General features: G+C 39.1%; 2 protein-coding genes across 2 annotated transcripts in view; one reads left to right on the forward strand and one right to left on the reverse strand.

The window, feature by feature from the left end:
* The window catches only part of LOC132844833 (protein THEM6-like), a 261,817-nt gene that overhangs the window by 69,980 nt on the left and 168,791 nt on the right, over positions 1 to 23,046 (reverse strand). The gene's annotated exons all lie outside the window — the stretch shown is intronic.
* neurod6b (neuronal differentiation 6b) lies at positions 10,531 to 12,652 on the forward strand. Its single transcript, XM_060891212.1, has 2 exons — positions 10,531 to 10,646; positions 11,694 to 12,652. Exon 2 carries the CDS (start codon positions 11,699 to 11,701, stop codon positions 12,650 to 12,652), a length of 954 nt encoding a protein of 317 aa, XP_060747195.1. The 5' UTR covers positions 10,531 to 10,646; positions 11,694 to 11,698.

The following is a 23,046-nucleotide window of genomic DNA, read 5'->3' on the forward strand; positions in this document are numbered from 1 at the left end:
ATTTCAGGTAAACCTTGGCCTTTTGCTTCAAAAATTAATTGACTTGACTATCTTGTCTTCAAGTTTGACCTCTTCAGCTCGATCCTCCTCACTCAGGACCAATAATCTCTGAACACTGTGTTTAGACATGACGGCACTGGTAAACAATGTTGTCACGGGAACTGTTTGAATGCACTCTGCCACCAGGAGGTTTCCCATGGTTCGGCTCTGGCATGCCAGCATCCTGAGCTCAGCTAGCATCACAGCTCTGCATAAGTCAACTAGTGCCAGGACCAGACAACCCTCCACAGTGACCATTTGTATTGCTTTGGATTTTCTCCAAGGGATCCATGATTTTGCCAGCAGACCAGTGGCTTCCATTCTCTTCCCCTCACCACTAAAGGACTGTCTTCCATATGTGCCATTTCCTCCACCATGCTGGTGTTTCAATGGTGTGCTTGGATTTGGCTAATAAGTAAAGTTTCACCGGTTCTTTATATTACCCTCATGACCACATGGATAAAAGACAAGTCATCTAGCTGAAGCAAACAGCAAGTCATGAAAACGGTCTGGCTCATTCAGTTTGAAGGGGAATTCTTATTCTCAAGTAGGTCCACTCCTGATGCTAGGCTGCAGCCAATGAAGATTTGCCAAGACTTTTATCATTCATTCATTCATTCATTCATTTTCTACCGCTTATCCGAACTACCTCGGGTCACGGGGAGCCTGTGCCTATCTCAGGCGTCATCGGGCATCAAGGCAGGATACACCCTGGACGGAGTGCCAACCCATTGCAGGGCACACACACACACACACATACACTCTCATTCACTCATGCAGTCACACACTACGGACAATTTTCCAGAGATTTCAGTCAACCTACCATGCATGTCTTTGGACCGGGGAAGGAAACCGGAGTACCCGGAGGCACGGGGAGAACATGCAAACTCCACACACACAAGGCGGAGGCGGGACTCGAACCCCCAACCCTGGTGGTGTGGCAAACGTGCTAACCAATAAGCCACCGTGCCCCCCTGACTTTTATCATATTATATATACGTATATATATATATATATACGTATATATATATGTATATATATATATATATATATATATATATATATATATATATATATATATATATATATATATATATATATATATATATATATATACACGTATATATATATATATTCCTTCTATCAGCAAGTCTTAAAGAGCTTATTGTGTTTCTCAAGTGTGGTAATGGGGCATTAATGATATTATTGGATTTGCCAGTTTTGAAGGTCAGAAGCTATCCTCAATGCCATTAGATATGATCAGATTTTTACGTGTCTTATTTTATTTAGCAGGGTTTGTACTTCCTGTCTGTTTATGTTCATGAAACAAATTTAAACACATGACTGTGTGCCAGGTTGGTCCAGCATTCTGGGGTATATCCTGTTTATATATCCAGATTAGGAATCTATTTCTTCCCATATTTCTCAAAAGGTTTGTGGGACATTGAAGGCTAGATAATGATGATCTACAGGACATCCTTTGTCTTTGGTACAATGACCTTTTGTCCTTTCCTTAATGATCTGGCAACGTGTTAGTGCTCAGAGGTTTAGCTGTGCAAGGAGTCCTTCTTTTCACCTTGGCTCCATTTAGTGCTGTCCATGGTGCTGATTCCAGGCTGGTATACATTTATAAAGTATTATATAAAGTATATCTGTAGGGTTGAGATTTTGCTCCTAATGAAGCTCTGGACATGGTGTTGATCTAAATGTGCTGCATTCCAAAGTATATGCTGCTAATTTCTTCTAGTCCATCATAGATATCACTGTGAATGTGAATACAAGGTATGAATTATGAGGTCTGCTACATGCCAAAGGTGTGAAAGGTATGAAATTAAGTAAGTAAATGTAAAAAAAAAAAACAAAAAACAAAAAAAAAACACTATCAAGAAGTTTTGTTGAAGCAGATTCAATGTGTTTCCGGGTTCAGTTAGAGCACTTAATAGATATGAATTCAAGCTTCTGGGACAGTGCTAATTAAATCAATCTTAGGTTCATTTTGACAAATTCCATAATATATTTTTTGTAAACTTCAGATTATAAATTACAGCTAAATTTCCAATGAAGTTGTCTAATGTATCTCGTACATGTCTATTTGAGCCGTTTCGGCACTGACTCTCATCATCAATATGAGTAATTAATAGGTTGCATGCACGCAGGGAGGAACACGAGCTCCACAGATGCCAGCGCAGGCAGGGTGCAAGGCCGGGGGTGCGTCTCGAACTGCCAGCACCATCATATTTTATAGCTAATATCTCATATCTGTTTCAGGTGCAACATCTGCAGAGACGTGGGAGTCTCTAATCTACGTGATATCGTTTTTCGGCTTGCTCATATCCAAGCTACACGACACCCATAGCTACAGCCACAAAATTTACTCCGACTCATATTGTAATTTCTCTTTAACACGTCTCAGTTGAACACAATGAGGGCTGAATGTGAGAAGGCACCGTACACCTCGCAATCTGCATCTTGAAATGAGAGTGTGAACGCTGGCTCTGCAAAAAGGAGCTGTTAGCAAGAAGCGTGTGACCCAACAGCAGACCATATGCTGAATTGTCAGAACAATGGCGTACAGAGGGAAGGTGTTAAAACGAGTGTCAATATGAAGGTGTATATATACGTGACAGATATTCACGTTTTGAATATACTGAAGATTGGTGGCATAATGACGACAGAGCTTTGTCAAATACTCAATACATGTGACATATTAGATGTATTATCCTCCGCTGGTACGTACTGTATATATCAAAGATTCTGAACTTTCTGAATAATCTTTATACATGCCAGCCAGCCTGTATAATACATGATACACACACTTGCTGTTAAGAAACACACACACACACACACACATACAGCCTGTATCAGACATGATACACACACTTGCTCTTAACACACACATACACACTGAGACAGCCAACAGATATGATACACACTTGCTGTTAAGAAACACACACACACGCCCACACACACACGCACACACACACACACACACACAGCCTGTATCAGACATGATACACACACTTGCTCTTAACACACACACACACACATACACACTGAGACAGCCTACAGATATGATACACACACTTGCTGTTAAGACACACACACACCCACACACACATACAGCCTGTATGAGACATGATACACACACTTGCTCTTAAACACACACACACACTGAGACAGCCAACATATATGATACACACACTTGCTGTTAAGAAACACACACAAACACACACACACACACAAGTCAAATGCATGTGCATGTAGATTCAGTACATTAAAAACATACTGAAAATTTTGAAAGAAAAATGGAGATGTGGGTAAAGGATGATGTACATTAGAAATTTGTCTGTAAACAAATACAGTTTATTTGTCTGTAATTTAATTGGTGATGAAGAAAGAAATTAAGAAGCCAATTTCCAGGTAGCAGAAAGAGAGAGAGAGAGAGAGAGAGAGAGAGAGAGAGGTATAGTTATGCCTGAGATAGTAGTGATTATTTTATATGCTATGAAAAAAACAAATCAAAACGACATTCATACATACAGTAAACCATCTACAGCTTTTCGGTTGCTTTACTGTCGTCTTCTGTTTGTTTTTCCATGTGCTATTTTAGCCCGAAGCAAGATTGCACGATTTCACTTCATCTCACTTCCTCTTCCATGAAATCCAACCAGCAACATATTTACATTATCTTTTAAAAACATCTGAATTATTCATGATTTCATCCTTCATTGTCATTAGCATAACTGATCGCCTCCATCTGTGTAGTCGATCGCGTGTGCTAAGCTACTCTCACTTGCGCTTGAGCCGTTTGGTTTTCCCTGGATGTATGTTCAGTGAGGAAAAAAAAATCAATCAACTCAAAAAACATGTCATCATCAGGAGGTCATTGTTTTACTATAATCATCTTTAATCGAATTACACATATATGACTGGGGGTTTGGCATGAACACGCAGTCTTCCTTTGCCTTGTGGAGGTCTTTATTAAATCGGAATGAAGTCAATTTTACAGCGTGCCACTCAGAGGGCTCCCTTGTGTGTGTTTGTGTGTGTGTATGTATAACAGTGTCCATTGTCATTTTCTGCACATACCTCTCGGTCTGTCTGAGGAGCCACCTGTGCAGACTTGTGTGGTGGCATATGAGCATCTGGGTGAGGTAATTGGAAAAAACAGCACAGCTGTAGAGCACAGCACTCAGGCCTGGGCTTCCCCAGTCACCCCTACACACATACACTCACACACACTCACGGCCAGCCTGTATAATACATGATACACACACTTGCTGTTAAGAAACACACACACACACACACACACACACACACACACACACACACACACACACACACACACACACACACACATATACAGCCTGTATCAGACATGATACACACACTTGCTGTTAAGTAACACACACACACACACATACAGCCTTTATCAGACATGATACACACACTTGCTCTTAACACACACACACACACATACACACTGAGACAGCCAACAGATATGATACACACACTTGCTGTTAAGAAACACACACAAACACACACACACACACACACACACACACACACACATATACAGCCTGTATCAGACATGATACACACACTTGCTGTTAAGTAACACACACACACACATACAGCCTTTATCAGACATGATACACACACTTGCTCTTAACACACACACACACACACTGAGACAGCCTACAGATATGATACACACACTTGCTGTTAAGACACACACACATACAGCCTGTATCAGACATGATACACACACTTGCTCTTAACACACACACACACACACACACACACACACACACACAGCCTGTATCAGACATGATACACACACTTGCTGTTAAGTAACACACACACACACATACAGCCTTTATCAGACATGATACACACACTTGCTCTTAACACACACACATACACACTGAGACAGCCAAAAGATATGATACACACACTTGCTGTTAAGACACACACACACATACAGCCTGTATCAGAAATGATACACACACTTGCTCTTAACACACACACACACACACACACACACACACACACTGAGACAGCCAACAGATATGATACACACACTTGCTGTTAAGAAACACACACACACAAACACACACACACACACACACACACATACAGCCTGTATCAGACATGATACACACACTTGCTGTTAAGAAACACACCCAAACACACACACACACACATACAGCCTGTATCAGACATGATACACACACTTGCTCTTAACACACACACACACACACACACACACTGAGACAGCCTACAGATATGATACACACACTTACTGTAAAGACACACACACACACACACACACATACAGCCTGTATCAGACATGATACACACACTTGCTCTTAACACACACACACACACACACACACACTGAGACAGCCTACAGATATGATACACACACTTACTGTAAAGACACGCACACACACACACTCACACACACAGCCAGCCTGCGACATGATAGACACTTATTGTAAAACATGCACACAACACACACACAAACCTGGGAACACAAGCAGTTACACATACTGATTTTTTCACTGTGAAAACAGGAAAAGTTCAACATGAAACATTAAATGTTTTCTGATTTATCAGTGTATTTTTTTCCTTGTGAGTCTGATGCTATTTGCAGTGCTGAGGTCACAATATCAGATATTTACACTTGCAACAATCCTAAATGTGTGTAATTGCTAACCATCAGATTACAGCGTTAACTAAAAACAAACTTCTTTTCTCATGTATCATTTTCCGGCGACAGTCACCGGCATATTAACGAGAAGCCCCGTGTAGAAGGTGCAGATCAGCTCGGTTCAGCTAGTTAGCAGTCTGACGGTGCTATGAGCATGAAAGCAGAATGGCATTGTGGGTAATGTAGGAAACCAATGTTTTTATAGACAAAATGTTTATTAGAAAAGTTTCAACTTTGATAAAGTTTTTTAAGTCAGTGGTACAAGTTGGTTAGTTTTCCTATTTATTTATTTATTTATTTATTTATTTATTTATACCAAGTCTTTAATCTAGTGTGTGTGTGGAGTAGCACAGGACCTGGGTGACTCGTCCATAGTCATAAACGGAGAGAAGTATCGCCGGTTACAATGTTCTTCCGCAAGACGCATGCAGTTCTGTTTATTAACCGCTAGAGCGTGAAACAAAAACAGCAGCGCGACAAATAAACTGCGTACCTGTGTAGTGCGTACGTGTGTCTCTGTTTGTAAAGTTTAGCGTTAATTTGATACATGGCCATTTGTAAATAATTTACAGAAGATGAATTACATTTTGTTGTCCAAGTACCTGTTACTTTGTTCAGTGACAATAAAGTTGAATCTAATCTAACCAATCTGATGACTGTTGATACAAAAGGAGGCACGTGGAGTTAACGGTCAGGAAAAGCAGCTGAGTGAAGAAGGTTTTGTGTTGGTTACAGGGGGCTGTTTTTGTGTGAAAAGAGGGTGGGTGGTGGCAGTGGGGCTCATTGGGTGCTCAGCACCCCTAAAGCTCTGACCCTAGAATTGCCCCTGCTGGCTACCATATACCACATGGATCATACCTGAAAGATGTTTTACACACTATACGTTTGTGATGGTGTGCGTGTGTGTGTGTGTGTGTGTGTGTGTGTGTGTGTGGGTGGGTGTGGGTGTGTGTCTGTTTGGGGGAAGGAGCCTTTAAGACACATCACCCCATTTGACAAGCAGGTCAATATGCAGCTTTCACATTAAACCCTCACACCTCTGCTCTTCAACTGTATTGCTCTTTCGTTCACAGCTCAGCTCCTTACACTGTCTTGTAGACCTGATAATGTGGTAATTAAAGAACCAAGAGCTGTCATTATCACCAGAGCTTAGAAGGAACAAACCAAGGATACACTTCTACCCATCATCTACATACATTTCACTGGACTAAATGGCTGAACGTTCCATAAAGAGCTCGTACGCTACGACTGAATACTTCAAAGTGTTTGTTACGGAATAATCTTGAAGGTTCATCAAAGATTCATCCTTTCTTCAGTGGATCATCTCTTCTGGAAGATGATGGGCTCCTTCTTCGAGTCCGGTTCTCTGAAGGTTTCTTCCTCATGGCTTCTGGGGATGTTTTCTCATCATTGTCACATCTGGTTTGTTTATTAGAGCTCTACATCTACATCCAGATTTCCGTGAATCTGCTCTGTACCAATTTAAGTTGTCAGTAGCGCAACATAGAAACCAAACTGATTTGAAATCAAATGCTGCTGTCTTGAAAGGAAGTGATGCTAATAATGTGAAAGATGTACTTACCATTAAGTAGTGAATCTTGTGTTTTGTTAGTTTGATTATGTATTGTTGTTATTTTAACATATGATATACATGGGCAAAGGTTTGTGCACCCCTGACCATTACACCCATATGTGCATGTTTTTAGATTTTTCCTCATGTGCTGTTATACTCAGCCTCACTCTTCTCTTCTGAAGAGACTTTCCATTAGATATTGAAGCCTGGCTGTGTGGATTTTTGTTTATTCGGCTACAAGAGCAGTAGCAAGATCAGACACTGAAGTCAGTCAGTGTTCCAGTTTATCCCAAAGGTGTTGAGTGAGGTTGAGTCAGAGTCATGGCTCTGTGTAGGACACTCGTGTTCTTCCAGTCCAACCTTAACGCACTATGGAGCTTTGTGCACCGGGGCATTGTCATGCTGTTTGGACCACATATATTTCCCAATGGAAGGAGTTTGTAAAGCTGCATCATACAGAGTCATTCTGTACAATTGTGTGCTTCCGACTTGATAGCAACAGTTTGGTAAAGAAATACATATGGCTGTGATGTCAGGGGTGCACAAACTTTTGGCTATATAGAATTCAATTCTTTAACATTTACAGGCTTGGTATGGTGAACTGGAGGAATAGTTGCATTTGCATCTACTGAGTCTACTAAGAAGCCCCTCATCTACAGTTCCAACGTACACAATGGGAGAAATTATCACCAAAGTGACTTGCTTTATTCCTCCAAATTGTTCAGTAGCACTGGGTTTAAATTTTTACTCTACAAAATGAAGACATTCATAAAATTTCCTAGATTAGTTCAGAATTATGCTATCTGACACCAGTGACAAGAACCTCGTTCTAAAGCTCTGAGGGCTTTTGAAACTTTGAATCTTTTGTGTGTATGGAGCAACTGCCCTGCCCCTCTCATGTTCGCTCTCTCTTTCAACCACACAATGATTTATTACCTGAAAAGAACGGAGAACTAATTAGTGGAGTAATTAATTATATAAATTTGCATATTTGCATTTGCAATTAGCGCAGCAGACTGATTAGTCTGAAATGCAGAGTCGGACTCATCAGATGCCGGTGTGTGTAGTGGACCAGAACGTGCGGGATGCCAGCTGAGGCATTTTTTAGAGAGAATGGGGGGGTTAGGTGGAAAGTGTGTGTGTGTGTGTGTGTAAGGTGTGTGTTCTTGAGTGTGACTGTGTCTGTGTATATTAGAGACAGAACCATGCTTTGGATTCAGAATGAACATAACAATGCAACGTATGTGAAAGTGTAAAATGTAAAACGTCATTAACGCGGTTCGCTAAGTTTGATCAGGTTTCGCTAGTTATGTCACCTGTTTATGTCATGTACAAGATAACTACTGAAACCCAACACTGAATAAATACAAGCTTATCACCATACACACTATGTGTTCATTCAATCTAGAGTTAGATTGTATGGACAGAAATAACTTATCACCTCAGCATTAGGCAGCTGGAGGATACAGCTAGGATAACTAGGTTAACTAGGATAACATCCTGAGGTTATGTTATCCTGTTATCCTAAAAAAGAAAAGAAAAGAAAGAAAGAAAGCAGCATTTTAAAAGAGTTGATGTAAACAGTGATTAGGCTAGTGCAGGAGAAGGTTGGCTAGCTAACTAGCATACTAAAGCTTGTGGAATCTGTTTTATTTCTTCTTTATAGAGTAATAATTCTGTCCATTTGGGATTAAGAATAGCTTAATCTCCTCCATGTCAAACAGGTTTAAGAGCATTTCCAGTGCACTGTGATGATATATAAGGAGATATAAAGCTCTAACGCTAACTGTAGCTACTCTTGAGGTAAAAACATGCATTTTATATGCTTATACAATACATTTAGAGTGATTTTTGAACACTTTTTCACCATCAAACTGTATTGCATGTTGTAAATTGATACTATTTTACCTCAGAAAGCAGCCTATGTAGCTTAGCCTAGCATAGTTGTTTTTTAATTGCTCTGAAAAGAAAAACACTAAACCTTGTTTCATGAAATGTAATAAAGGGTAAAAAGTGAAGCTGACCTTAATCTGACTTCTTACTCTTATAGAGAAATAAAAATACAAACAAAATATAAAAAAAAAACACAAGCTAGTTACTTAGCTAAGTAGCTAGACAGTCTTCTATTGTACTTGGCTATTTAATACAAAAGTAACATTCATCAGCTTTCAAATAAAATCACTGTTAAAGCTGTTATTATATATTTCTTTTCAAGGACAGTCTACAGATTTATAAGTTTTTAATGTTTAAAATAATGTTAAGAATTATATATATATATTTCCTTTTATTATGCTATAGAGCATTATGGCATTAGTGTCAATGTGTAATGATACATAGAGTTACAGAATCTTTGTTTTTGGGTTTTTTGGATCTCTGAAAAAAAAATCCAGATGAAAAGATATGAGAAGGTGTAGTACTGCAATAAACAACATTTACTATATTTATGCTCCATAATGAGTTTTCTGACAGCCCCCAGTTACGTCAGGACCGAACGGACTTACGCGTGTCTATGAGTACCATGTAAAGGCAGAGCAAATATTCACAAATCCAGCAGTCCAGACTTTGGTGCAGTTTGGTCTTTGGTTGTTCTGACACCAAATTCTGTACATTATGTATAATAAACGGTCCTGAACTTCGATCAGCCAGGACAGCATCTGGGTTCTTCTGATCACATAGTCACTGTGTCTCTATTCTATTATTCTATAAATCCTGTGCAATCTCTCTTTCTGTGTGTGTGTGTGTGTGTGTTTCTCCCTGGACTGACAATCTCTTGAGATGTGACTGATCACTTGTGACAAGTGACGAGAACCGAGATTAGTAGGCTATTACCTCAATCGCAGTGGTTCTCTTGCATGTGACAAAGACACGTACTGAGCACATCATTTTGTAGAGATTCTGCGTAGCTTTCTAACTAGAAAACAAACACCTCCTGAAAAATCTCGGAGTACATCCTTAACAGCATGACAATGTTGGAATCTGCCTTGATTTTTTTGACGGTAGGTAAATGAAAGCCTCACGGTGCCCATTAGCGGGTGCGCCAGATGATTGGTACAGGATGGAAGTCCCACGAGAGCGCGCCACGTGACCAGCTCCGCCGCGAGACGTCAGTGGCAGATGGCACGGGTACCCGCGCTGGCAGTTGGCACGGGTGTCACTTTTCTCACAGCGAAAGAGAGAGAGAGACGGAGAGTGAGAGGAGAGTGAAAACGAGATTAAAGGAATTCTAAGAGGCTCACAGCAGACACATGGAAGGCGCATGGTGCTGAGGCTGAGTGGAATTTTTGGAACATGCAAACTAAATATTAAGAGAAAAAGCAGGTGAGCCAAATTAATATGATATAACTCATTAATCCTATGCATCAATATTGTTAATTTTTCATTTATTCCTTTAGTCTCAACACCTATATTTCCATTGTGTCCATGTGTACTTACAGAAATGTTATGCAGGTTAATTCATCACTAGGGATTTTGCTGTGTAGCGTAGACAAAACATCAGACACAGATAAGGACATGACCTTACCATCCTATTCAGGATGTCTGAACGTCTGTATTCTTTAATTGTCAGAAGAAATGTAAAGTAAATCTCTGTATTCATTCCCAATGGAGCAGTTGATATGAACAGACCTTTGGGAAATTTATTTTTAACGATAAGCCGAATTCAGTTTGATCAAAAAGTGCACTTTGAGGATCCAGTTCAAAAAATAAAGGTGCTATTAAAAAGAACGTAACTTTCATTTTGCACCACAAACTTATACATTGTGTTTGAGGCTATGTGCAGTGGGAATCATTAGGTGCTTCAGAAAAACATCATAAAAAGCTCCTTTAATAACCAGAACTGAAAAAAAGGATGTTACTTGAATACTTTACATTACTTGAAAATGTAATATTTTTTATAAAATGTCTTTTGTTGTACCTTTAGTAAAAAGCTATGTCTATATTAAACTGATTATAAAATGATGTGTAGTATCTAATTATTCTGAAAATGTACTGAATTAACACCTACAATGCTGAATTAACTCAATATTGTAATCTTTATTATTATTTTGTTCCTTCTGGACTCGTCAGATTTGAATTCTGAATTTAATGAGGTTATGTTGAAGCCTTAATTTCACAATTTAACTCAAAAAAGAATTTTCAACAACATTTAGATGGAAATTTGATTTCTGAATTCATTCATTTTAACGAACAAGCCCTGTTTGGAGAGATGCCATTAAGCCAGAATGGCTTTCCAAGGATTCTCAGTATGCAAGAGTCCCAAGAAGACACTAGGGAATAAATATTGACCTGCTCCAGTGTTGTAAAGTGTTAAAGGGGACTGAAACTCCTGCTCACAGTGTGTTACATTAATTGTGTCCTTGTCTTTAGGGACAATGTTGACCGCACCACCAGATGAGCCAGACGCAATGCGTGAGCCTCAGTTTGGAGCAAGCTTTCCACGTTCAAGCGTCCATGACAGCCATAGACAAGATAAACAAGATCAACGCAGACAACGGTTTGACAATTTGGATCTGCACGAAGAAAGCTCAGACAGGGATGATGAAGAAGAGCGAGACGAAGACCAGGATGAAGAGCAGGACGAGGGCGGCCTGAGCAAAAGGCGTACTCCGAGAAGACGCCAGTCAGGTGCCGGCTCAGACAGGGCCCGACTGCGGCGCCAGGAGGCAAATGCACGTGAACGGAGTCGCATGCATGGCTTGAACAGTGCACTGGAAAGCCTGCGCAAGGTCGTGCCATGTTACTCGAGTGCTCAGAAGCTGTCCAAGATAGAAACCCTGCGTCTGGCCAAGAACTACATCCGGGCCTTGTCGGAGACGCTCAGTTCTGGCACGCGGCCCGACCTTGTGGCGTTTGCAAGAACCCTGTGCAAAGGTCTTTCTCAACCCACCACCAACTTGGTAGCAGGGTGCCTGCAGCTCAACGCGGGACGTTTCCTCGCCAGTCCGGGTGACGTTTCACCTCCGTGTGATGCTCCCTACGCTTACGCAAATGCAGAAACGAGCCGTGCAGACGCCACCAAACACTTCCGCTCTTTCTCCTACTGCAACATGTATGACTCCTATTACAACAGCGCTTCTCCGGACAGCCAGCTCAGCCCGCCGCTGAACTATAACGGCATGTTCTCATTTCAGAAACCCGACGAGCAGACGGAGTGCGTCGCGAGCTGCCGGTACGGCGCGACATGCTGCGGCGCACCGGGACGCGCTTCCATCAGCCGTCCTTCTGCCTACACAGCGTCCACTGACAGCCACTTTCCAAACGAGCTGCGCATGCGCAATCAGCCCTTCCAAACCCAGGAACAATTGAACGCGGGGTACCATAATTAAAGCAAAGGTGAAAGCACTGAACAGCGAGACGGAAACTAGTTCATTTTCCCTATAACGTGTCTTAATATATTTATTATTTATTATTTATTGCCTGGTTTTACTACATAGTTTATTGTCTGTTGTATTATTGCACTCTAATAAATGTCATATTGTTAAATGTCTCGTATTTATTTTATTTCTTTTTGTTTACATGCGTTTTTACATGCGTTTTTATTTTTTATTAGATTTTTGTAATTAGGTTTATTGTCATTTTCTTTTTAGCCACTTTTTCTTTTTTTAAATAGCCTGCGTGCTGCCTAAGAAATTATTATTATTATTATTATTATTATTATTATTATTATTATTATTATTATTATTATTATTACCAGTAATACTATTAATACCACTACTTCTTTTTTCTATTTATTAAGGAACAGTATATGCCGTACGAGACATGCACTGCAACCAAATCCGGCTAAACGTTTTTTTTTCCTAAATTATTATTTTATCTAATTGAAAAACAACAACAAATACAACAACAAAAATCAATATAAACGAATGAACGACTGAATAAACCTATCCACAACAAAACACATACGAGCAATAAATCGAATAAAAGGACAAATAGGAACTATGCAAAAAAGAAACATTTCTAAATGAAATGAAATCCGGTGTTTCAGAAACGCAAGTGTGTGTTCACTGTGTTAAATGTTTGTATTGTAGGTGAGCAGTGTAAATCTCCAAGCTCTACACTTCAAATGACACATTTCATGTAGAAAACAAAGCAGAACGCTTATGAATGTGGTGCGTAATGCGGTGTGTAAATATGATTCTATCACTAATAATAATAATCAAAGGACAGGAATTATTATGCTCCATGTGTCAAACATTCATGAAGGAAAAAAAAAATTTGTATATAAAATCAACATCAAAATAAATCTGGAATGTATGATTATATCATTTATAAAGATCTACTGTATCTGCTTATTTATTTATTTATTTATTTATTTATTATTTTTTATTCTCAGTTAATAGCCGCATAAATGTTTCTGCGTCCAAATTTTTTTGCCTACACGTTTTAAAGCAATTTAAAAAACCGAACAACATTATAACACAATTTTAATTCTTATCTACATTTTTTTTAAGTTATTTTAATTCTAAAAGTATTTAGTATACTATTGAAAAAAAAAAAGGCATTAAGGCATTTTGTTGTTCTATTTCAAGGTGCAAATAATCGATCTTATTTTCTATATATATTACGTTTATTAGGGATATTTTAAATATAATATATCAACTATATCACATTTATCCGACATTAGTTTGTATAAGTTTTAGTACAAGTTTTTTTTTTTCACCACAACATCTGTAATTACAGCAAAAGATGGCTGACAAAACGTGAATTATTCCCTAATAAATTACATCATGTTAGTTTGATAGTTAAAATGCAGCTACAACCAACTGGCTTATAATAACATTTAACATTTTTTTTTTGTTCATTGTTTTTTAACGGAATAGCACTTGAGATTGTTACAGCAGAATGATTACAGCATGCACCTTTCCAAAAAACAGACATAAATAATTCAGCACTAAAAATCTATGCATTTAACGGAAATTCGTAGATATGACAGCAAAACTCTGACACAATCAGGCTTTTTATTTTATTTTATTTTATTTTTTTTTAATAAATAATTAAAGAAATAAATCTAAACCGCAAAGAATTCAGCACACGTTTACTAGTTACTAATTATTAGTCAGCTAAAAGTTACTGCAAGTTGGTAATAATAATAATAATAATAATAATAATAATAATAATAATTAACCATACGAATTTACGTGAAATTTAAAGAAAAGAGGCTGACGACCTAATTTGCATTAAATAGAAAAAAAGATAGATAGATAGATAGATAGATAGATAGATAGATAGATAGATAGATAGATAGATAGATAGATAGATAGAAATTCAATGTGTTTTAATAAAAAATAAGGATAGTACAAATAATTAAATCATTCACCATAAAAATTGGTGTACAGTCTTTTATTTTGCTTTAGCACTGGATGGTGTGAATGATACAATCACACATATGTTAGGATGGATTGGATAAGGGATATATGGGAAAAACGTGCACTTTCAAAATGTTCTGTCCTGAAACGTGAACGTGAAAAATACAATCATGTGACAATAGCGTGAGGTCACATTCATAACAAAACAAACTAAAATATCACAAATATCACAATACGTATCACATTTCTGTCCCCATATATATACATATATCCTACCATTAACCCTGTGTTCACAGGTTAATGGTCTATGGTCTATGTGGAATGATGATTTTGCTTTCATAATAGTGATTTTCTTACTGAAGATCAACTTTAAGCGATGCAATACACATAAGTCAGTGTGTGGAAAGCTGAAACCTCTAAAACAAACCTAGAGAAAAAAGCTGCAAAGTGACAGAATATAAACAATCCTGCACAGCAAATAGTGCATTATTTCAGCTTCTTAATGTTCCACTCATCATTTTAACCTAAAAAAAACTCCACTTGTGTTAGAGCAGCAAAACACGATGCTATGCGAGGCCTGGACTCGAACCTTTCCTCGGATCACACTTCTTGGATGTGTTAAAAGTTCAACTTTCAAGTTTTAATGAGAGCTCATAAGGACGGTCCGGGCGTGTGGTGCTTGCAAGATATAACGGAGTTCAAGAATTGAATCAGTGATGTCTAATCCTCTATGCTGGGCACCGTGCCATGCGTTTGAACAGGATGTGAAGGCTTACTAGGTGTGCCCTGTCTGTTCATGTGTGTGTGAGAGAGTGTGTGTGTTCAGCAGGTGTGTCTCTGGAGTCCTGACTGAAGACTGAGGAACCTGGAGGCCTTTCACACCACACTTCCCCTCTCACTCCCTCAGATCTGCATTGCCGAGGCAGTGTGACAGCTGCACCCCTAACAGGAGGTGTGTGTTTGTGTGTGTGTGTGTGTGTGTGTGTGTGTGTGTGTGTGTGTGTATGTGTGTGTGTGTGTTTGTGAGAGGAGAGAGCCTAGAGAGATGGCTTGGCAGGCATACACAGGTCTTTTCCCCGTAGTTCATAGGTTAAGCATGGACTGTCTCTCTGTCTCGCTCATTAGATGAACAGAAAGTGTATGAGAGCATATGGTTCACTTTAGCGTGGGAGTGCAGGGTGCGACAAGAAAAAGCTGTAATGTGGCTCAAAATAGCGTGGATGTTATTTTCCCGACTGCAAACACATTATACCACATCAAATTCTCGAGTCTGACTAAAAAATGTTTAAGTGCCAATCTTGGCTTTATTGGTTTGTTGGATAAAACACTGTAGGATGTGCTGTTTTGGGAAAATAATCATATATCATATATATATATATAATCATATATATATATATATATTCCTTATATAGCTCCATGCTCTATTTTATGATATATAAGATTTAACCAGACAAAATATTTCAGTATTTATGTATTTTGCATACAAATACATATCAACCTGGACACCCCTTTGTCCCAAATAGCTAGCTTGCTCACTTTTTGTCACAGACATGAGTCAGGTTTTACACTGATATTTTCAATAATTAATTTATTAAAAGCCAAATTTTTAAAGGTATCATGACAACCAGAAATTAGCTCGGTTTGAGGTATCTTTATTTATTAACCACACATATGTTCATGACTAAGCAAAATAAAGCTAGCTAGCCTGCTATATAGAAGTCAGAAAAAAAAATCCTCACAATTGTTTTATGTTAAAATGGATTTCTACAGTATATATACACTTTGATTTACATTGTCATGTTGTTAGGGATTTAAGAAAAAAAAATTATTTAATTGCAGAAAGAGCAAGATTACTGAGCTAATGATGAGCTCCCTAAACTGTTAGCGAGCTAGCTTAATTAGCATGCAGGTTCCATGTCACTCAACTCCACGGCATCCAACACCCAGCCACTAGCAGCACTCCCACGTTCACAGTTGCTAGCCTTCTGATTATGTTCACCTGTCTTAAATTATGTCTATTTTCTTTGGCACGCTTTATTAACGCCTTGGTTTTAGGTTCTCGTTGTTTTTTGGACTTTTTTTTCACTTTTTTTTTCACTTTCACTTTTTTTTTTGACTTTTCCTTGTTCTTGTGCATCTGTTCAGTCCTGTTGTTCTGTGTCAGAAGATATTGCATTGTTTGCGGTTCCTGTTTACTCTTGTTAATAATTTTTTTGCACTGATCCTAATTTTGTGACTATTGTACTTAAGCGTCCTGCACTTGCATCTAACCCTTTACTGTACGTCTGCTCCGTGACGTCACAAACTCAGCTCATACTTAATGTTTCCCAAAAGACGTAATCACTGAAACAATTGAGTATAGAGTGGGAAAAAAAAATACTATCCAGTGTTAGCAAATAAAGCAATGTTAATAATTAGAGTCAATGATGCAAGACGAGAAGTTAGTTAAAAATAGTTATCAGTTTAATTTTAATTCCTTCAAATATGAAATAATCGGAATTAATGTAATATAACCGGAGATCCTGATAAATGAATCGGATCTGTCGTAAGGGCAAACACTCTGAAACTCTGTGAAACAAGAACAGATTCCCTTGGAGGCATCAGCTAAAATAAATAGGCTGTTAATATCAATCTGGGTGATTAAAAGTGAAAAATGTTCTGGCCTCATAATGGTGATTTAGTGCTTTTGAACCTCCTTCAGCTGCATAATGGCATTGGGGAGAAAAAATGGGCAGGTTTCGTCACATTGTCAGAGCTTCCCAAAATTTCCAGCTCTGCGCGGGCCACAGATGGCCAGGGCTGGGAAAATCTCCCCATTAAACTCCTAATAATGATTTCTCCTGTGGAATGGGGGTGAATGTAGAAGAGAGAGAGAAAGGGGAGGAAGGGAGGCAAAGGGGGGATTTAGCGTTTTAATTAGATGGCTTTAAGGAGCCGAAGAAGTGTGGAAGCAGTGCGTCGTGGGAGGGGAGGGTGCAGGTGACAGCCAGGAGATGACACAACACTAGCAGCCAGGAACTCATTTGCATGGCAGAGAGAGGTCAGGCTGGCATCGGGCCTGAGGACAGAAGAGAAACTTCCAGAGTCACAGCTCCAGGGCTTGGATTGGATGCACTCAAAAAAAGTGAGGGGGGAGAAATGTAGATGCCTGAAACTAAAACTATGTTGTTTGTGTGCATATAAGTTTCTGTTTATAAGAAGCTAGCAATGATAATATGTAGTCAGTGTCCTCGAAATAGGAAGTGAAATTGTGTGGAAAAAAATTACTAGATCAACTCCAAAGCTGGGCACGGTGGCTTAGTGGTTAGCACGTTCGCCTCACACCTCCAGGGTTGGGGTTCGATTCCCGCCTCAACCTTGTGTGTGTGGAGTTTGCATGTTCTCCCCGTGCCTCGGGGGTTTCCTCCGGGTACTCCGGTTTCCTCCCCCGGTCCAAAGACATGCATGGTAGGTTGATTGGCATCTCTGGAAAATTGTCCGTAGTGTGTGAGTGTGTGAGTGAATGAGAGAGTGTGTGTGTGCCCTGTGATGGGTTGGCACTCCGTCCAGGGTGTATCCTGCCTTGATGCCCGATGACGCCTGAGATAGGCACAGGCTCCCCGTGACCCGAGGTAGTTCGGATAAGCGGTAGAAAATGAATGAATGAACGAACTCCAAAGCTTCAAATATACAACTCTAAAGATTCACATATTTAATTGCAAAGCTTCGTACAATCAACTGTAAATCATCATATACAACTCCAAAGCTTCACACCTTCAACTGCAGAGATTCATTCAATTAGCACCAAAGATTCATACAGCGCAAACGATTTATTCAACACTTGACATGACAAACAACTCCGAAGATTCATCCAAACAACTCCAAAGATTTGCTCAACTAACTCCACAAAGATTTTCTCAATGAACTCAAAAGCTTCACACAATCAACTCCAACATTTTACAAAACCTTTTTCCAATCAACACCAAAGCTTCATACAATCCATTCTTTGTATGAGCTTTACATTATCACATCACTGTATCAACTCAAATCCCTGAGTGTCATAGTTGGTTAGCAACAGATCAAGTTGTGCACCTACAGATGAACTGAATACCTAAATCATTTGCATTAATAATTTGCAGGAATCATTTGCAAGGACGCCCCCTGGTCATCTTCCACTGGAACATCATCAGGCACATCCCAAAAGACCAAGAGCCTGGGGCAGACCCAAGACCTGTTAGAGAGATTATATCTCACAGTTGGCTTGGGAGTATTCGAGGATCCCCCAGGAAGAGTTGGCCAGGGATGAAGAGGTCTGAACTGACCTTCTCAGCCTGTTGTCACCACAACACTCAACACACTCAACACACAAATGAATGAATGGGACCTCTTTTCGAAATGTATGAAATGATTGCTAATTAAAATATACATACTCTATAGTACCTTCATGAAGCACTGGGTTTTTATTTAGTTCTTCATTTTCATCAAAACATTATTCAGTAACAAGATGAAGGAACATAGATATGAAAATGTTCTTTTATGGGTCTTGGGAATGTAAACGGTTGCTTTTTTTGTTGTTAAAACCTGACAAAATGTTCTCACATCAGCCCAAGATTTCCGAACAAATAAAGACATAAACAGTTTTCCCGAGAGAGAAGGAGAACCTCTACGTAGACAATAACACAAGCTTGGGATCAAACCAGGGAACCTGGATCTGTGAGACAGCAACGCGACCTTCTGCACCACCGTGTCACCCTCGTCATTCTTCAGTCATCGTAAAAACAGTTGGTTTTAAAAATAAAACAAGAAAGATAGACCTTTGAACTTAAAAGCACATCGAGTATGTTAGAAATGTATGATAAATGTCAGTCACGTGAAAGTCGCTTGGTGTTAGAGAAACTCTAATTAAACGTTCGTTAGTACAAAGTGAAGAGAGGAGGCTAGAAAGATGCTTTATATCTAATCCCATCCTTGCTAATGTGGAATCCATTAAACCTTTGTAGAAGTGCAATTTTTAAGCTCTTAATTCCTCCCGTCATACATTTGTGGTCGGTGTTCCGCTGTCGATGCGTTTCTCAAGGTTCAGGTGTTCTTGACCTAAAACCTCTGGCAGATGGGAGTGTGTGTTTATTCTAATAGTCACAGAGCCGTGCGCTGCCGCAACAAATGCAACAAAGTCAAAGTCATTTAGTGTCGCAAAGTGAAGGTATGAAGTCTAAATTAGCATATGTGCTACTCCTTCGTCCATGTACTGCACAGCACGTTTATGCTGTTTTGTGAAATGGGATGTGAAGGAAAAAATATTAATCAGAAATGTTACAGATGTGTTGTTTTATCAATGCTGCCTTGTAATAATAAGAGTAATATTCTGGATTCTAATATTAGTTTTATGGATATTAATTAGATGGAATAATGTGTAGCATGAAACTGTGAGGAACATGTAAAAGGCATTTGATAGATGTTTATTAGAAATTCAACAAAAATGATAATGTGATATAATGTTACTCAGGCTAGCTGGGGGTACTTAGCATTGCTTCTTGCTAAAAAGCAACACAAGCTTTCTTACAGGGTTAGCCACGTTAACACTGATCAGCTGAACCTTCCCAACGCCAAACAGAGCGTTCACACATTCCTCCTGTCCTTCATAAATGCTTTAAACCTTAAACGTCCCCAAGAGCTCTTCTTTAAACAGCCATTAATATTCCACACGGCACCTCTACCATCCTGTCCAACGCTGCACCTTCAACACTATCCCATGATGCTTCACTCCTCCCAGTCCTCTGGGAACGTTGGATTGGAGAGGACCGAGCTGTCTTCTCATGGTGGGGAGAAAACTTGGTTGGGATCCAAAAATGCGTCAGGCGGGACACGCATGGCCTGCTGGAGGCATCAGCTCAGGCGCTAATGGGCCCCACAGTCGTCTGCACCACCTGGGGATCTGAGGGGGAGGGAATGAGGGAACAGTGCAGGATGAAACCCAAATGTTTTCACTTGCTTTCAGGTTGTGGGGCTTGAAAAAGGGCCATGAAGTGAAGCAATTTCATCAGGAGTCGGTGGGTTAATATGGAAATGCAGTTACGTTTTTTTAAAGGATGTACAGAAATACAAACGTGGGTGAAGAAAAACAAATATAAATAACACAGAACTTAGGAACATTTATATGAGGAATCGACCCATTATTACAGTACTAGTCAGACAACCTTAGTAATATAGAATGCTCTATATTACAGTATTGGTCCAGGAACCTTCTAGAATGCCCAATATTATAGTATTGATCAGCAAACCTTCTGGTACACTATATATTACAGTCCAGGAACCTTCTAAAGTGCTCTATATTAAACATAACTTACTTAAATCCTTAGCTCTGTCTTTTTTTATGTAGTTTTTTTGTAACCCTCTAAGGCACTTTATAATTATAGTATTGGACCAGGAACCTTTTAGAATGCTCTATATTACAGTATTGGTCCAGGAACCCTCTATGGTACTCTATAATTATAGTATTGGACCAGGAACCTTTTAAAATGCTCTATATTACAGTATTGGTCCAGGAACCCTCTCTATGGCACTCTATAATTATAGTATTGGACCAGGAACCTGTTAGAATGCTCTATATTACAGTATTGGTCCAGGAACCCTCTAAGGTACTCTATAATTATAGTATTGGACCAGGAACCTTTTAGAATGCTCTATATTACAGTATTGGTCCAGGAACCCTCTCTATGGCACTCTATAATTATAGTATTGGACCAGGAACCTTTTAGAATGCTCTATATTACAGTATTGGTCCAGGAACCCTCTAAGGTACTCTATAATTATAGTATTGGACCAGGAACCTTTTAGAATGCTCTATATTACAGTATTGGTCAGAGAACCTTCTACAACACTCTCTATATTACAGTATAGTAAAAATATAATGCACACCAAATTTAAAGTGAGACATATTTTACAAACTAATTCATAAAATTTCAATTCTCACAGCTGAATCAATGATGTGTTGGAAGCAGGAAAAATGGGCACATGTAAGGATCTGAGCAACCTTTAGAACAGCCAAATTGTGATGGCCAACTCCAGTACAGCAGGTCAGGTCCAAACCACAGAAGAGCTACCGGAGCAGAAATAGATGAAAAAGTGCTGCCTATTATTGAAAGGTGTCTCGCAGCTTGCTGTGCATACAGCGGTGTAGCTGCAGAAGCTCCACGTCACAACTTACTGCTAATGCCTTGTTAGATACCTTCAGAGATCAGGAATTTATCCCTCGACAGGACAGAGAGGAGTCACGGGGGGTGGGGGGTGGGGGTGGGGGGGTATGTGCCTATCTCAGGCGTCATCAGGCAGGATACACCCTGGACGGAGTGCCAACCCATCGCAGGGCACACACACACACTCATTCACTCACGCACTCACACACTACGGACAATTTTCCAGAGATGCCAATCAACCTTCCATGCATGTCTTTGGACCGGGGGAGGAAACCGGAGTACCCGGAGGAAACCCCCGAGGCACGGGGAGAACATGCAAACTCCACACACACAAGGTGGAGGCGGGAATCGAATCCCCAACCCTGGAGGTGTGAGGCGAACGTGCTAACCACTAAGCCACCGTGCCCCCCCACAGAGAGGAGTGGTCTAATGTTAATACGGTGCTTTTAGAACGGATACGCATGGCCTTCAGAGAAATATTTAGTATTAAAGAAACTTCTAACTTACAGTATGATGGATTTATATCTTAAACTTACACAATATTAGAGAAGCTTTTAGTGACAATATTAAAATATTAGAAACATTTATATTCTAATTTGATTTACATTTTTTCTTTTTATATATATATATATATATATATATATATATATATATATATATATATATATATATATATATATAAAGTATTTAAATATGAATGATTAACAAGATAATTATGTATTATTTATTATTGTTTATATATGTATATATTATTTATATCTTCATATTATTTATTACTATTTATATATTAATATTTATTGTTATTCTTTATTTATTATAATTCATTATAGACTTCCATATGTAAATTGTAACATGTTTGAATTTTATACTTCACACACACACACACACACACACATACACCTTGCTGCCGATCCCAAACTCTACCCTTAATGATTACACCTTTTATATGAATGGATAATAATATGAATTAATGAGATCAGCTTTGCCTCATTTGTATATGTAGTATATGTGATTGTATATTTGATTTATTTGTCTGTGCATGTCATTATCCAAATGTATCTGGTGTCACTGGGACTCTCTGGGCTTCTTTGTCCACCGGTTTATCCTGTTCACATACAAATCGATGTCACATGGCTGTTAAAGAACAAACTGCATCCAGAGTCAGTGAATTTGATCTGAATTATTCAAATTGTTTCCAGTTCTCCAGAGCGAACGCTCTCTCTTCCCATCACTGTCGCA

Source organism: Tachysurus vachellii, chromosome 1 (assembly GCF_030014155.1).
Source record: "Tachysurus vachellii isolate PV-2020 chromosome 1, HZAU_Pvac_v1, whole genome shotgun sequence".
Lineage (NCBI taxonomy): Eukaryota > Metazoa > Chordata > Actinopteri > Siluriformes > Bagridae > Tachysurus > Tachysurus vachellii.